The sequence below is a fragment of the Pelodiscus sinensis genome, chromosome 6 (genome assembly GCF_052426305.1).
Source record: "Pelodiscus sinensis isolate ZL-2025 chromosome 6, ASM5242630v1, whole genome shotgun sequence".
NCBI lineage: Eukaryota > Metazoa > Chordata > Testudines > Trionychidae > Pelodiscus > Pelodiscus sinensis.
The window spans coordinates 101,334,082-101,351,220 of record NC_143057.1 but is presented as its reverse complement, the minus strand read 5'-3'; the positions used below and the strand labels follow the sequence as shown (position 1 = coordinate 101,351,220).

The following is a 17,139-nucleotide window of genomic DNA, read 5'->3' as shown; positions in this document are numbered from 1 at the left end:
AGCCTGGAACCATTTTGAAGAGGGCAAAAGGGCACCAGCCCTTTCTGGGGGTGGGTCTGGAGCTCTGTTCAGACACATGCTTAAAGGGGTCTCGCCAGACAGCCGTTTGTCTCCTGCTCCGTGCGTTAGGACCTCTTGCAGGGACTGACAGCCATAGCAGGTTTGGTGGTTACCCTCCAACTTTTGGGGACACCACCCTTTTGCCCTCTACTGCTTTTTCCTGGTTTTGGTTTCTTGTCCCTTGCTTTGTCGGTCATGGAGCTATGGGTGGCCACGTGCCTGCTCTGGCCCCTGTCGGCCATTTTCAAGTGCCTGCAGCTGGTGCTCCAGGCCGGTGCCCTCATGTTCCAGGACCAGGAGGCGCAGATCGCCTTCGACTCCCTCACCAGGGAGGCCATGGAGTCCCTATGGCATCCCCACCCCACCGTGGAGAGGCCACTCTGGAGATTGGACACCAGTGCGGACTGGTGGAACCAGCTGGTCCTTGGGCAATGGGACAATCAGCAATGGCTCCAGAATTTCCGCATGCAAAAGTGGACGTTCTTGGAGCTGTGTGCCTGGCTCAGCCCTGCGCTACAGAGAGCCACCACCCGGCTGCGTGCACCCATCCCCGTCAACAAGATGGTTGCCATCGCGCTATGGAAGCTGAGTACCCCGGACAGCTACTGTTTGGTGGCACAGCAATTCGGGGTGGGAAGATCCACCGTCGGTGTCGTCGTGATGGAGGTAAGTCCCAGGGAGAGTGGGATGGGGGGGAGAGTGCTGCACTCCATGCCCAGGGGCAGCCAAGACTCCAGGCTGGGTCACCCAGGGGTTTGGGCCGTTCCTCCCTTGCACAGGCCTGCTGATGCGGAGGGGGGGGGGGCGTTGGGTGAGGGGGCCATGGTGTGGGGGGGGTGTGCATGTGTGCCTGCGTGTGCATGTGAGGACAGAAGGAATCACAGGGGGAGGGGCCAAGGGAGCACACACTCACCCCTGCCTTATGTGATGTGTTCCCTTGTGTTTCTCTGCATCCTTCTGCAGGTCGTCCACGTCATCAATGATGTCCTGCTACTGAGAGTTATCCGCCTGCGTGACGTGGACGCTACGCTGGCCAGCTTCGCTGCCCTCAGGTTCCCCAACTGCGCGGGAGCCCTGGATGCAACCCACATCCCCGTCCAGGCCCCGGAGCATCGAGCAGCCCATTTCACGAACAGGAAGGGATACTGCTCGATTGTTCTCCAGGCCCTTGTAGACCACCGGGGCCGCTTCTTGGATGTCTACGTGGGCTGGCCCGGCACGGCACACGACGCCCACATCCTCTGCAACTCCGGACTGTTTCGCAGGCTGGGGGCGGGCACCTACTTCCCCCGGCGGGAGTTGACTGTCGGGGATGTGCCTATGCCCATCTGTGTCGTCGGGGATGCGGCCTACCCCCTGCTGCCCTGGCTAATGTGGCCCTACACGGGGCGGCTGGACCAGACCCGGGCCCGGTTCAACGACCGCCTCAACCGGGCCCGAAATCAGGTGGGGCTCGCCTTCGGATGCTTAAAAGCCCGCTTCCGTTGTTTGCTCACCCATCTCGAGATGGGTGAGCAGAATGCAACGGAGGTACTGGCCACATGCCGCGTGCTCCACAACATTGTGGAGCGGAGTGGGGAGGCCTTCCTCCCTGCATGGATGGCAGCCGAGGCACAGACGTTTGAACAGCCCCACACGGCTGCCATCTGCCAGGGGCACCAGGATGGGGTGCGCATCAGAGAGGCCCTGACGGACATGTTCGCACAAGCCCCGTAGTAGAGTCACCTCGGTCTCCCCATATGAATCAATCCCATCCCCTACACTTCCCCCTCCCCTCCCCTTACCTCTCTCCAATTGTAAAGCATCGGTTCCAAGCACATCGGCCGTCATCGTGAATGTTCGTTGGGTGCATTGGACGTAGCTAGGGTTTTTCTTTTAGTTTAGGCTAGGGTTTAGGCCACCATCGTCTGTCCGAGCTGTCCCAAAGAACAGGAAGAGGATTCATGGTTCGTGCAGAAGGCTCGAGTCAGTATACCCAATTCCAGTTGTCTTCAAGGGATCTCCTGGCTGTTCCTCTCCTGAGGTCCGAAAGGACCAAAGAATTGATGTTGCTAGCTTCGCCGTCATCTTCCATCGAGGGATCTCCTGGCTGTTGCTCTCCCGAGGCCCAGAAGGACCAAAGGATTGAGGTTGCCAGCAACACTACAATTGTCACCTGCGTCTAGACTATGGGTATGTCTACACTACAAAGTTAATTCGAACTAAGGGACGTTAGTTTGAATTAACTTTGATAGGCGCTACACTAGCGCTCCGCTAGTTTGAACTTAATTCGAACTAGCGGAGCGCTTAGTTCGAACTAGGTAAACCTCATTGTACGAGGACTAAGCCTAGTTTGAACTTACTAGTTCGAATTAAGGGGTGTGTAACCCCTTAATTCGAACTAGTGGAAGGCTAGCCCTCCCCAGCTTTCCCTGGTGGCCACTCTGGCCAACACCAGGAAAACTCTATTGCCCCCCTCCCGGCCCTGGACCCTTAAAGGGGCATGGGCTGGCTACGGTGCCCGTGCCAGGTGCAAGCCTGCCAGCACCCAGCCAGCAGACCCTGCACCTGGCATAGCTCGAGCGAGCCACCGGATGCCTCCCAGCCCTCCCCCTCTTCCCGGGACCAGGCTAGCGGCTCCCAGGAGCTTGCCCAGGACCGCAAGAGGCAGACACCCGCCTGGTCTAGTGCGGACATCGTGGACCTCGTCCACGCCCTCCGCACTAGGCACAGGAAAGCGGCCATCTAGGGCAAGAGAGCTGCCAGCCTGGCCACCCAGGAGCAGGTTTGCATGAAATCAAGGTGGTCCACTGAGACTCCCGACCCTGAGCCCTGGGCTTACAATGGCCATACTGGGTCAGACCAAAGGTCCATCTAGCCAAGTAGCCTGTCTGCCGACAGCAGCCAACCCTGGAGACCCTGGAGGGGATGGACCAAAGACGGTGACCAAGCCATTTGTCTCATGCCATCCATCTCCAGCCTTCCACAAACTTTGGGCAGGGACATCACTCCTACCCTCTGGCTAATACCTCTCCATGGACCCAACCTCCATCACTTTATCTCACTTCTCTTTAAACTCTGTTCTAGTTCTAGCCTTCACAGCCTCCTGCAGCAAGGAGTTCCACAGGTTGATTCTTTGCTTTGTGAAGAACAACTTTCTGTTACTAGTTTGAAGCCTGCTACGCATTCCTTTCCTTTGATGTCCTTTAGTCCTTCTATTATGGGAACTAATGAAGAACATTTCTTTATGCACCCTCTCCACCCCACTCATGCTTTTATAGACCTCTATCCTATCCCCCCTCAGTCTCCTCTTTTCTAAACTGAAAAGTCCCAGTCTCTTTAGCCTCTCTTCATATGGGACCTGTTCCAAACCTCTGATCATTTTAGTTGCCCTCCCCTCTCCCACCCTCTCTCTTCCCCTCTCCCACCTCCTTTTCACAGTCTCCCCGAGTTTAGTTCAATAAAGAGAGTTTCTATTTTTGACCACACATTTTCTTTATTTTGTACATCAGGAAGTGGGGCTAGGGATGGGTAAGTGGAAGGGGGTGAGGGAGAAATGGGGTACGAGCCCCCAATGGGGAGGACTGGGCTGGCTCTTTGGCCTTCTGGGGATGGAAGCTCTCCTGCAGCCCCCCAATTGCCCCCTCTCCCCTGATGGCAGCCTGCAGCAAGTGCAGCCGGGCTGATGGCTGAGTGCTGTGATGTGCCCAGTGTGGGCACTCAGGGCACTCCAAGCCAGGACTGTTTGCTGTCCCTCATCTAGTTAAACAAAAGAGCAGGGAACCCCTGAGAACTGTCTGTCTGGGGTGGGGGTCGGGTCCCTTTAAGCATAGTCCTCGGCTGGCCTGACACAGCAGCTCCACGCTCTAAGTCCTAATCTGATGCCCTGCCAGCACTGCTTCCGGCCATCCTTAACCTCGGTTCAGGGTCCACTCAATGTGGACATGCTAGTTCGAATTAGCAAAACACTAATTTGAACTAGTTTTTAGGTCTAGATGCATTAGTTCGAATTAGCTTAGTTCGAATTAACTAATTCGAATTAAGTTAGTTCGAATTAGTGCTGTAGTGTAGACATAACCTAAGTCTCTTTAGTCTCTCTTCATATGGGACCTATTCCAAACCCCTAATCATTTTAGTTGCCCTTTTCTGAACTCTTTCCAAGTCCAAAATATCTTTTTTGAGGTGAGGAGACCACATTTGTAAACAGTACTGAAGATATGGCGTACCATAGTTTTATACTTCCCCTCCTCCTTCTACACCTGGCTTCCCCCTTCCAGCTCCCTCCTCCCAGATTTCCCCCTCCCCTCTCCCACCCTCCCTCTTCCCCTCTCCCACGTCCTTTTCCCAGTCTCCCCAGAGTGTAATTCCTCCCCCTCTCCCCCCCCGGTTTTGTTAAATAAAGAGAGTTTCTATTTTTGAACACACGTGTCCTTTATTTTTTACATCAGGAAGGGGGGCTAGGGAGAGGTAAGTGGAAGGAGTTGAGGGAGGAATGGGGCATGAGCCCCAGATGGGGAGGACTGGGGTGGCTCTGCGGGCTCCTCAGGGTGGAAGCTCTCTTGCAGGGCCTCCTGGATCCTGACAGCCCCCTGATTGACACACAGCCCACACACACACACACCCCGGATGGCAGCCTGTGGCAAGTGCAGCCGGGCTGATGGCCGAGTGCTGTGATGTGCCGAGTGTGGGCACTCAGGGCACTCCAAGACAGGACTGCTTTGCTGTACCTCATCAAGGTAGACAAGCAAGCGGGGAACCCTGAGAACTGTCTGTCCGGGGTGGGGGTCGAGTCCCTTTAAGCACAGCCCTCAGCAAGGCTGAGGCAGCAGCTCCACACTCTACGTCTTAACCTGATGCCCTGCTGGCACTGGTTCCGGCCAGGCTTAACTTCGGTTCAGGATCCACTCAATATGGACATGCTATTTCGAATTAGCAAACACTAATTTGAATTAGTTTTTAGGTTTAGATGCACTAATTTGAATTAACTTATTTCGAATTAACTAATTCGAATTAAGTTAGTTCGAATTAGTGCTGTAGTGTAGACATACCCTCAGTGTGATCCACTAGCCTCTTGGGTTGGTTCCTTACCATTCAGTCAAGTTGGAAACCTGCAATGTGAGAAGAGTTGAGGCTCAGTAGTGGATAAAACTAACATGGAGCTTAAAGTAGGTCAATATAGGGAAGAGGGACTAAGTCTAGATTGAGGAGGACAGGCAGTGTTAGGGGAGTGGGAAGTTGGCATGGAGAAGGGTGACCCAGAACATGCCTTGGAAGCAGGGTCAAGGATATAAAAAAGGTTGGCTGAAGGGGGCATATTTTGCTCAGAGGAGGGGGAAGGAACTCTAGTTAGTGAATGACAACAGAGAAAGAAATGGAGATGAATTAAAATGGAGACAAATTTACTCATCTTCTCTACCCAAGGGAAAAGCTAACAGTCTGCATTTAAAAAACTCTTCACCAGTCAGTGTGCTAGCTCTATGCTCCAGTGGCATTTATGGTACCTGTAATAGTGATGTCACAATGCATCTGGGGTGAAATATTCTGCAAAGAGTCCTTTGTTATTTATTCTCTCATTGTTCTCTGCCCAGTACTGATAATCGACACCGTTATGCAGCACTCACCAATGCTTATAATTCTCATGCATAGGAATAATCCCTGATCTCACCTCTTATGAGTAAAGGTTGCTCTGATGAGTAAAGATGACAAAATCGGGCTTATATCTCCCCACTGTTTTTCAAAAATAGAAGCGATCCATCTTTGAACTCAGATTTGCAAACTATGGTAAGAAAGTGACATCTTCTGGTCAAAGGACCAACTTGCCCAACACCCAGACATTTTTTATAGATGGTTCTCTACACAAGGTTAAAACAGGAAGTTTTCAGAATTATACAACAGAATTTGCATTGATATCATTATTGCTGTTTTGTTCTTTTCCTTTCCCCCAAATGTTGGTTTTGACTTTTAATTATTTTATGTTGGTATCTCAGCACTTCTTCTACTGGATAATTATAATATTCTACCATTCCTTCAATTTAGTCCTGACATTTTAGAATCAGATTGCATTAAACAAGTGAATATTTGAGATATAAAACTTATTTTTTTAAAGTTTTTGTCTTTGTGTCATTTTTTAAAAATTCAGGTCACGGAACCGAACAGAAAATATCAGAATTGATAAGATATGCTAGTTCAGTTTTTACTTAATTATCCTAGCCCAGTTACCTTGTTGGGTGCAAACTAATTTTAATCAACAGATGATGAGCATGAGACAAAAACTAGCATACGAATCAGTGCAACATAATAAATGTCACCTAGATAGCAAAGTCTAACTCTCACTTTTCTTTAAACAGTTACGTGTTTGGAAATTAGTGACTAACTTAGCCTGCTGAGTGTCTGAAATGCCCTTGGATAATTCAGTTCAACTTTCTTTTTTTAGTTCTTATCCAGTGAATTGCCCTGTGTTTTCAGAAACTCTCCACAAAAACCACATTGATTGAAATGACATCTCCTGTTGGGGACACTGACAGATGGACTCACTGGTGAGAGCAGAGAGAATTCAATTGCAGGTTCCTTTGCTGCTTGGCTCAACCAACAGCTCAGCCATGTACTTTTAGGTCTACTGAAACTTTATGAAGAGCCCTACTGGAAAGTTGCCAGTATCCTTCAGGTGACCTGATACTCAGTAACTCAAATTGATGATTCACTGTACTTGAACAATGACCACTAAAAGCCGAAAAGTTAAACACATTGGCTTTTTTTTTCTGCTCCCTGCTAGAACAAATAGAAGTGTTATTGGTCAAGATGACAAATCACTTTAGGAAAAGAAAAGTGACTTCTATTCTTTTAAAAAGTGTACAGATACTAAAATGCAGGTCTCCAATCCTGTTTAAATCAATGTGAGGTTTTGTCAATGACTCCCTTTCTACTAATCTGATTATTTCACTTTCTTTAGCCATCCTTGGTTGGAAATGCTGGCCATCAGGATAAAATATTTCAACCTTCCAGCATAACATTTTCACTACCATGAAAGTCTGAGTTCAGTCAGTGTAGTGTTGAGCTAGGCCACTTTTAGGTTTAATCCAATCCAAAGGCAATGATGTTATAAATAGAGTGAATAATGTATTAATATAGCTACAAAATATTGTTTGTATTTTTGTTTGCTTTGCTTTAGTTTCATTCTCATCTCATAGCAGGTTTAGGTCCCCTCAGAAGTGTCATTGTCCAACAAATGGAAGCCTTTTTCCAGACGTTTTCCATGCTTCAGAATTAAAAATTACCTCTTTTAGAAAACAGAATAAACTCTATGTGGGGGCAGATTACACACATCTGCCTAGTGGAGTGATTCTTAGGCCTGATTCTCAGGGTGCATCTACACAGCACCCTTAGCTCAAAATAAGCTACTCAAAAAATGAGGAAGAAGGGCTCTTGCACAAAAGGGTTTTTTTTGCGCAAAAAGGCGCCTTTTACACTGCATTTTTTTGCACAAAAACCTCTTCCACAAAGAGGCTAGGAAGAGAAAATGTAAATGAGACTGTGACATATGCAAATGAGTACTCAATTTACATTTCCTCTTCCAGAAAAAGCTTGTCGTGTAGCCGTAGCAAGAGTGATGCTGACTCTTATTGCCACATTGCTGCTGGATAACCATAAGCACAGTGCATGGTCTTATTAGTCAGAGACAGAAGCTGCATTTGCTGTCTTTGCTATTTTTTCTGACTCTATAATGGGGTTCACATAGAGGCCAGAAAGCCTTGAGGGCAGGCTATGACTCAGCCATTCTCAAAGTTTTGCAACAGCCTTAATGGGCAGTCTGAGAACATGGTGTCTGAGTTACAGTCTATCCTTTTCCAGGTTTCCCTGCTCACACAAGGGATGAAGAGAAGGCTGTGCGACCTGTGCCCTCCGTTTCCACTGGGTCACAGCACAGCTGAGGAAAATCTCTGTCTTAGCAGGAGGTCTGTAAATCCCACCACAGTTCCCTTTGGTGTGTGTTTCTTTTGTTTTGTCTTCAAGGAAATGGGACTGGATTTTAATAAAATCCAGCAACAAAACTCAGGATCAGCCCATCTCAATTAACTTCTACCTCTTACCCCAGGACAGTTATTATTATCTTTTGTACCTAGGGTTGCTACCTTTGGCTGAAGCTATTCCAGGAGATTTTTTTCCGAACATGACATCATGCCATTTTCTTGAAATAGCCTATTAAAATCTGCAGGATTGATTTCAACAGTCACCAGGTGATTGATGCTGATTCTGGGGGACTCAAGTTGATCCTGGAGGGCCAGCAACTCTATTAGTACCATCTAAAATAACCCATCAAACAAGGGAGAAAGGCTTTCATATAAAATCTTTTTAACAGCCAGGACTGCCGACAAGCGGGGGTAGGGGGAGGAGAAGGCAACTGCGGCAGGGTCTGGCAATTCAAAACTACTGCAGCAGCAGTGGCATCTGGAACCCTGGCCAGTGCTTCCTGCAAGCTGCCTGCTTGTGTGACTGCTCATGAGACATTCCAATGCTGGCCAGCTGATTAGCAGAGTGCCCACAGCTAGGTTTTTTTAATCTACTGGTGGGCACATGCTAAAATTTATTCTGCACATAGATGGAAAAGATTAGAGGGAATATTGCCCCAAACCCTTTAAATTGCTGCCAGAGAACAGGCAGCTCTGAGGGCCGCTGCTCCCAGCATTATTCTTTCCACCTGAGGTCCCACCCCTTGTGGGAGCATGGAGCCACATACACCCATGTTTGCCCCGGGGGCCTGGTGAGTCTGCAGCCTCCCCTGCTAAGAGCTAAAAGAAAAGGGAATCAGGGATATTGTTAATAAGAAAGCCTGACACAATAGTTTACATTTCAAAGGCTTTAATTGTTTACCCCTCTTTTCCTGTATCTTTAATTAAAGGTTAAAAAATGTAGCTGTGGTTGTTGCAATGAGATTTGCTTGACTGTAGAAAGCTGTAGCAGTGAACAAGGGTTTTACTGATATCTAATGATGATTGGGCCCAAAACACCCCCTTGTAAACACAACAGGCTAGAATAGCAGCCATTGCTACTGGTTTTAGGACTATTGAATTCCTCCAGCAGCAGAGCCCAAGTCTCTTTAGCACACTCATTTAGTCTCTTACAGACAAAATACAGACAATAATCCAGCAACGTAAGACTCTTTAAATGGTTCCGAAATCTAGAGAATGTTTCAGGAACCAGCTCAGAATATTATTGCACTCACTTATTTGGACAACTAGTAGTTGTGGTAAGAGAGAAGTTAAGATCACATGAGCTATATTTAGCAATAGCAGTTTAATTCATCATCAAGGACGGCATATGTGGTTCTGAGGATGCTGTAAACATTTTGCCATTTTTGTGACTAGTCCAACATAATAAATATGGATCAGGAGATTACTATCCAAAGCCCGTATCCAGACTAACTGATCTGACAGAAATGCTCTTATTTTTTTTCTGCTGAAGCACAATGTCAGGACATATCAGTTTTCATAAATTATATATACATAAAAGGATGGCAAGAAGCCAGGAAGAAAATCTAAGTGCATCCCACTTGTTTATATTGGTATATATCACAGGATTTCCCTTATTCAGGCATTTTAAACTCTTTTAAAGTATTTCATTCCCCTGTAAATGCATCGTGTAGATCCAGGGGGCAGGGATCTGTATGGCTTTTTGGACATACAATTTAACCACAGTATTTGATCACTTGCTGTATCAGCATAACCTGATTGTACAGTAGCATGGATTGACTCCATTGTGGGCCAAATTGTGTCCAAAGCTTACCATGGGAGCCATATAAAATCTTCAAGAAGCACAATCTGTCCTCAGTGCTTGAGGAGAACAAGTGCATAGTGTTGTCCCTTCAGATGACTTCAGTGGGACCTATGGGTGCTCAGCGCCTCTGAAAACCAAGTCACCTACTTAGGTTCCTATATGTAGATTTAACTTTAGGCTCCTGAGGTAAAAATGTTGGCCTTAATAAATATTATTTTTCTGCATCAGATGGACCCTTCATCCATAAACATGATGTCATCAAGGGATTAAACTGTGGTTTTTGTTCATTGTAGTATTTACTGCACTTCTGCCAATGGTAGCTTACTTCTATTTTCTGAGTTCTGAAGAAAAGATTTGTTTTCAAATTCCATGAACATCCTTAACATGCTCCCAAACTGTTTTTCTGTTTCTCTCAGATACATGTGTAGATCAGTGAGGCCGCCTCAACATTAAACCATCACTAATAATAAAAGGATTCCAAATAATTGCCCCCCACCCACGCCCATTAATCTTCTGTGTTGGAGCATCCCCTCGCATTTCCATTTTTATTTCTATTATACATTTATTTTATAAAGAGATGCAGAACAGTACAAGATATTCCAAATATGTGTTTCACTATTCCTTTCCATCTCACATCTGCTCTTTCATCCTGTATCACACATATCCTACACCTGTTCAGAGTGTACAATTCCTATTGATGTCAGATAGCCATGGATCTCTGACAGTGCATTCCATACATTTACTCTGTGACTTTCTGTTTCTATGTATGAATGGAACTACACTGGGCATAAAATCAGGCTATCTCAGCATCTCTCCGTGCACGAACAGATGAATGGCAGGTAGATTACAGTGTAGCATCTCTAGCTGAGAGTTTGCCAGATGTATACACCTTAAAGAAGTGGTCAAGAACAACTAGTCACAACTCATACAAACTGAGTTAATTCTATCCTTGAATATGAGCCAATATTTACATTTGTGTTAATACAAGTGAATACATTTCAACTTCCAGTCATGAAATGGTCTCCGTATTTTCCCAATCATTTGATTGCATGAAAACTATCCTTCTAAGACTGCTGCATAGCAGATCTTTGGTTGTTAGTTACTGAAAGCACAAGAAGATTGTTTAGCTGTGGTATATTTGGTATCAAATGATGTGTTAGCCAGCGGAGAACACCTGCCTCAGACAGGGCCGGCCTGAATCATTTTGGTGACCCGGGCCTCAGGAGCCATTCGGTCCCCAGCCTGTAACAATGCTTGGGATTATTCCGTTCCAAGTGCAGGACTCTATACTTGTCCTTGTTGAACCTCATCAGATTTCTTTTGGACCAATACTCTAATCTGTCTAGGTCACTCTGGACCCTATCCCTGCCTTCCTGCATATCTACCTCTCCTCGTACCTTAGTGTCATCCGCAAACTTGCTGAAGGTGAAATCCATCCCCTCTTCCAGGTCATTAATAAAAATGTTGAACAAAACTGGTCCTAGAACAGATTCTTGGGGTACTCTGCTAGAAACCAACCGCCAACCTGACATCGAGCTGTTGATCACTACCCGTTGGGCCCAACAGTCTAGTCAGCCTTCTATCCATCTTACAGTTCATTTATCCAATCCATACTCCCTTAATTTGCTGATAAGAATATTGTTGGAGACCATGTCAAAAGCTTTGCTAAAGTCAAGGTATATCACATCCACAGATTTCCCCATGTCTACAGAGCCAGTTACCTCATCATAGAAAATAAACAGATTGGGCAGGCATGACTTGCCCTTCGTGAATCCATGTTGACTATTCCTGGTCACTTTCCCTTCTTCCAAGTGCCTCAAAATGGATTCCTTGAGGATCCCCTCCATGATTTTTCTGGGGACTGAGGTAAGGCTGACTGATCTGTAATTCACTGGATCATCCTTCTCCGCTTTTTTAAAGATGGGCACTACATTTGCCTTTTTCCAATCATCCGGGGAGAATAAATAATTATTTCAGTAGGGGGCATATTTTAATGTTATTATTTTAATAGTACTGCAGTAAGTACATCTTTTTGGTTCTTTTTGGATTCGTATTTGCCTCAGTAGGCAATCTTCTGTGAAACAGTTGTGGGAGGGACAGCCAGCAGGGGAGGCCAACATCAGGGCCCAAAGGTGTTCTTTAGTCCTTGAAGAAAATAGAACACAGAACTACCATGCCTTCTCCTTCCTCCCCCCAACCACTCAGTTACCCTCTCAGTCCTTCCTATCCATTCACCTCACACAATTCCAAATCACCCACGTGCTCAGCCTCACAGCTCCTCATCCCAGACTCTCCCGGGCACCAAGCCTACATACTCACAAAGCCAGGATAAGGGTTCTTCCTTCCCCATCACACAGTTCAGTGAAAGGGAAGTAGAATATGGTTGCAATAGGTATCCCTCATGGTCCTATTTAGGATCCCTATGGTTCTTTTCTTTTTCTTCTCCCCTGAATTGCAATAAAATGTTATTTTTGCCCTCTCTTTTCTGAGAGAGATGAGGCCCACAGGGCTCACAGTATACTCTAAGGCTATGTATACACTACTAGGTTATTTTGGAATAAGTTATTTTGAAATAATAACTCCAAAATAATTGCTTTGAAATAAGCTAATTCTTTTTCACAAACAAGAGTTATTTCAGAATAAGTCCCTTATTTTGAAATAACAAGGCAAGAGTCCACGCTACCTTATTTCAAAATAAGGGGGGGTAGACATGCCCTTTTTCTCTTTCCAGGCATTTGTCTCTCTCCCCTGTGCCAGGGGAAAATAGACTACTTCAGACAGATGAAGGGGCTGACTAGAACATTCTGGTGATACTTGCTACTGCTTGCAGGACATCAGGGGCTTCAAATCAATAGAACTATTTGACTACACAAAGTAAACAGGATTTGGCTCTGGATATGTAATAGGACTGAACTGTTACCATGTTGTTGTTGGGAAAGATGAGAAATAAAAGATACTAAGAAACTCCCACGGAAAATCCACTCTGAGCATGGGATAAAGAAAAAAAGTTGATTTTTCTTCCCCCAAAAAGAACTATTAAATCCCAGCTGAGTATAATAATGGGCTATTGAGAAACTCCTAGGTAACTTTTTGAATTGTAAATGCTGCCATCTAATGGTAGACAACATGTAGCAGCTCTCAAACCAGCTTTCAGTGGAGAAAGTTGCTCCTGGATTAACACTAATTTAGACAGCAGGCAATGCAGCTTGTCAGTACCTACATGCATCTACACTCTCTCCTAACATAGTCCGTATGAATGTGCACATGTGACTAATGCTTTATAAGTCTGTGGCCTAGAAATGTGATTAGGCAGTTGTGGGAGTGGGGCCCGCGAAGAACTGCTGTGAAATCGTTTTGTTTGTGTGGTAAGAAAAAAATAAGGAGGAAATGAGATTTAGTTACCTCCAGCCACTAGTATAAAGGAATAAATTCACTCTCTTTCAAGCAGTCAGTACCCAAAACATTCTGGGAAAATGACCTTTACAATTAAATGATTAAAATGATCAGCTGGAATGGAATGCGTTCCCTGTACTCCTCAGTATACCAATCTTTTTTATACCGCAGACTGGAAAACCCATTCAGAAACTTTTGGCGGACTGGTAACATTTTATTTGCATAGTTGCATATTCATCATGGCAATTAAGTTTAAGAGGTCACGTGTTATTTTACATCGCATCTGTATGCACACAACACATGTTGTTGTAATGAATCAGAGTTTGCAGATATCTACAGCACTAAAATAATTCACAGAAAGAATTCCCCTGTGGCTGCTGAATGGGGCAGCTCCTCCCCCAGGGGCTGACTGGTGCCTGCAGAGGGAGGGGCGCAGGGAGGGGCACCAGGCATGTGGGGCACCCTGTTTAGCAAATGAAATTTTGTTAGGAGCATAGGAGCTGGTGCCTCCAAGTGCTACCACCAGTCACCTCTGCTCTCCCCACCATCCCTGGGGTGGGGGAGCTGCCATTGTATCTCCCCAGTCTCCTTCTGTACAACCCCTGCCCTGTGTCTCTTCTTTCCCCAGCCATGCTGTTCTTGCTCCCACAGTCTCCCTCCAGGCTCCCCTCTCTGCATTCCCCCCTTTCCCTCCCTGTGACCCCCTCAGAGTTTCTCTCCATTGCACCCCTGCTCCCATCCACCCCATAAGTCTCCCCAGAATCTCCCCAACTTCCCTTCAGCACCTCCCACATCCCTCTCCTGCCCCCACCTCATAAATCCCGGTTCCTCCTCACATCATCTGCCCCCACTCTTCTTCAGCCCCCTCCTAAGTTCCCCAGGGCTGGCTTCTCCTGACCCCACACATGCTGGAAGCTGGTGGCAGCTTCCCAGGGCCCCTGGCAGGGATTGCAGCTAGCTCCTCTGGGAGCAGCCTAGGGCCAAATCTCCCACTTCAGCCCGAGGGCACCAGTCCTGGGGAGAAAAAGGGGGGTTCTCTGACCTGCCCCCCAAGTACTACCCCCCCTTGGACAGGGGCTGGGCAGGGCAGTGGCTGGCCAGGCTAGGGGAGCTGCCCTGGGAGAGGCTCCAGAGCCTCTAGACTGCAGGCTTCTTGCGCAAGAAGCTTTTTTCAGAAACGATCTTCCGAAAAAACTTCTTGCCCAAGAGAGCATCCAAACTGCAAAAACACATCGAAAAAGTGATGCGCTTTTTCAAAAGATAGCATCCAGACTGCCTAGATGCGCTTTCACAAGTAAGCAGTGATTGCCATTGACAGAATAGCCTCCAGGGCACCTGTGCTTTTTCCTCTTCCCTCTTCTGACAAAACTCCCTCTTTCCCATCCACACATGCCTTTTTGTGAAAGAGCTCTTTTGCAAAAAGTCTTCTTCCTCATAAAAAGAGGAATACCAATTGTGCAAAAACTCCTCTGTTCTTTCGCTTTACTATCTAAAGAATGCTCTTGCAGTGTGGACATTCCACAAGCTTTGTTGGAAAAACAACTGTTTTTCCAAAAAACTCTGTAGTCTAGGCATATCCTAAGGAGCAGCAGGACTAACCCTGAGATTTCTCCTCCTGGCAGCAGCCTGGGCTCCGGGGACCTACCAGCATCCCCCGCTGAGAATTAGGGATCTGTCCCAAGCCTGCCCCCGGAGTCACTGTGAGCAGCATCTGCCAGTCACTTCCTGCTGCAGGGGCTGAGCCCAGCCCTGGCTCCCGCAGTCTCTGCCCCGTTGCTGGGTCCTAGCAAGCAACCTATCACATTGCAGCCCTGCCCTGGGGGCCCTGCCACCCCTGGGCTTGGGCAACATCTCCTGCATCAAGGCAGCATCATGCAGAGAAGCCAATACAGCTTTGGGCGCAAGGAGAAGAGACAATCCTGGGAAGAGGAGAAAGGGAGTTTCTGGGTGGACTGGGCCTTGCTCCAGAATCCTGCCAAGCCAATCATCAAGGCACAAGCATGGCCTGGCAATGTGCCATGGCCCAGCAGCCAGCAGCTCACGGCCCAGCACCAGTCCACGGACCAGCCATTGGGAACCTCTGTACCAGAGCCTTCTCAAAAACAATATACAGTGGTAGAACATAAAAGCTTAGCCTGTTAGTTTGATTGATTATTGTGTGATTGCTGCTTACCTAATAATGAAGCTCTGGCCTGCCACTTTTTTTTATCCCTTATCCTTTTAGGATTCCTTAACTAGGGGCAAAGGGTATTCAGGAAGAATATGGGTTTTAAAAAACAGCTCCACAATGATGAGAGGAGCTAGTGAGCAGCAGCAACCATGGAAGATTTGTGGAGCATTTTAGAGGAGCATGAAAACCATGTGCACTTGTCATTCTTCAAATGTAGGCCAATAAATATCCTCCCATCTTCCCTCTAAAATAACAAAACAGAAATCTGTAAAAGTAAAAATAATGCAAGCTGAAATCTAGTAGCAGAGTAGGGGCTATCCAGTTTTTTGCACTGAATGCAATGTGTATGATTAGCTGGCTGTTGGACAGGTAGCCGAGGTGTGCATTCATTGCCAGTAGCTCATAGCCTTCCATGTCTGAGTATGCAATCTGGAAACCTGAGTGGCTGAACTGAAGAAGCTAAGGTTTTGAGCATCTGAATGCCAGATGCGGGATTAAACAGCAGCCTACTGAGTAAATGTCTTTTTCTCTTCATTCCCTTTAAAGCATCAGGCATTAGCCACTATCATAACATAAGATACTGGGCTAGATGGCCCATTGGTCAGCTCCAATATAGCTGATCTTGTTCTTTACTATTGTATTTGTGTCCTGGGGGTGTGTCTATACAGCAGAGCTTAACTCGAAATAAGCGATGCAAATTGAGCTATGTTAACTGTGTATCTTATTTCAAAATAGCTTATTTCAAAATTGGGAGTATCTACATAGCACTTATTTCAAAATAGAACATTCTTCATCTGACTTCCCTTACTCCTTATACAACGAGTGTTACGGGAGTCAGAGTAAGAAGTCCTCCAGCTTGACAGTATTTAGACATTATTTTGAAATAACTGCCTGCTGTGTAGATTCAGACTGTTATTTCAATATAATGCTAGTTATTTTGGAATAATGTTGCTATATAGATGTACCCCTAGACTTGGGTACATCAAGAACCAAATACACATTATGCAGCCTTCTCAAGACAGTATTGTCAATTGCCACTACTTGTATTTCAGTTCTTTTTGCTGTTGCATATACAGTAAACATATCAGAAATACAAGCAGTCCCCGAGTTACGTGGATCCGACTTACGTCGGATCCGCAGTTACGAACAGGGCCGTCTCCCTGGTCTCCAGCAGACCAGGGAGAGGAATCAAAGCGGCGGAGTATGTGGGCAGCGGACAGCCCAGATGAGATGGGGAGCAAAGCAGAGCAAAGCCGCAGCACCCGAGGGCAGCAGGACAGTCACGGCGCATCTGGGCTGTCCCGCTGCGCCTGTGCTCCATGGCTTTGCTCCAGACACCTGTGGTACAGCAGCTGGGGCGCTGCCGGTTGGTCCCGTAGCGCCGCTCTGGGTGCTACTGGACCAACCCGGCAGCACCGCAGCTGCTCTGCCCCAGGCGTCCTGATTCAGCCACTGCTGGTCAGTTTCAGCAGCGGCTGAAACAGGACGCCTGGGGCAGAGCAGCTTGGGTGCTGCTGGGGTGTTCCAGTAGCACCGAGGAGCGGCGGCACTACTGGACCAACCCAGCAGCACCCCAGCTGCTCTGCCCCAGGCGTCCCCAAGTCAGCCGCTGCTGAAACTGACCAGTGGCTGACTACAGGAAGCCCCTGCCCCGAGCTTCCTGGAATCAGCCGCTGATCAGTTTCAGCAGCAGCTGACTTGGGGATGCCTTGGGTTCTTAAGTTGAATCTGTATGTAAGTCAGAACTGGTGTCCAGATTCAGCCGC

General features: G+C 47.1%; 1 protein-coding gene across 1 annotated transcript; it reads left to right on the top strand.

The window, feature by feature from the left end:
- The first annotated feature begins 342 nt into the window (after nt 1–342).
- LOC149524193 (uncharacterized) lies at nt 343–6,211 on the top strand. Its single transcript, XM_089779542.1, has 3 exons — nt 343–624; nt 1,024–1,506; nt 6,179–6,211. Exons 1-3 carry the CDS (start codon nt 343–345, stop codon nt 6,209–6,211), a joined length of 798 nt encoding a protein of 265 aa, XP_089635668.1.
- The last annotated feature ends 10,928 nt before the right edge of the window (nt 6,212–17,139 follow it).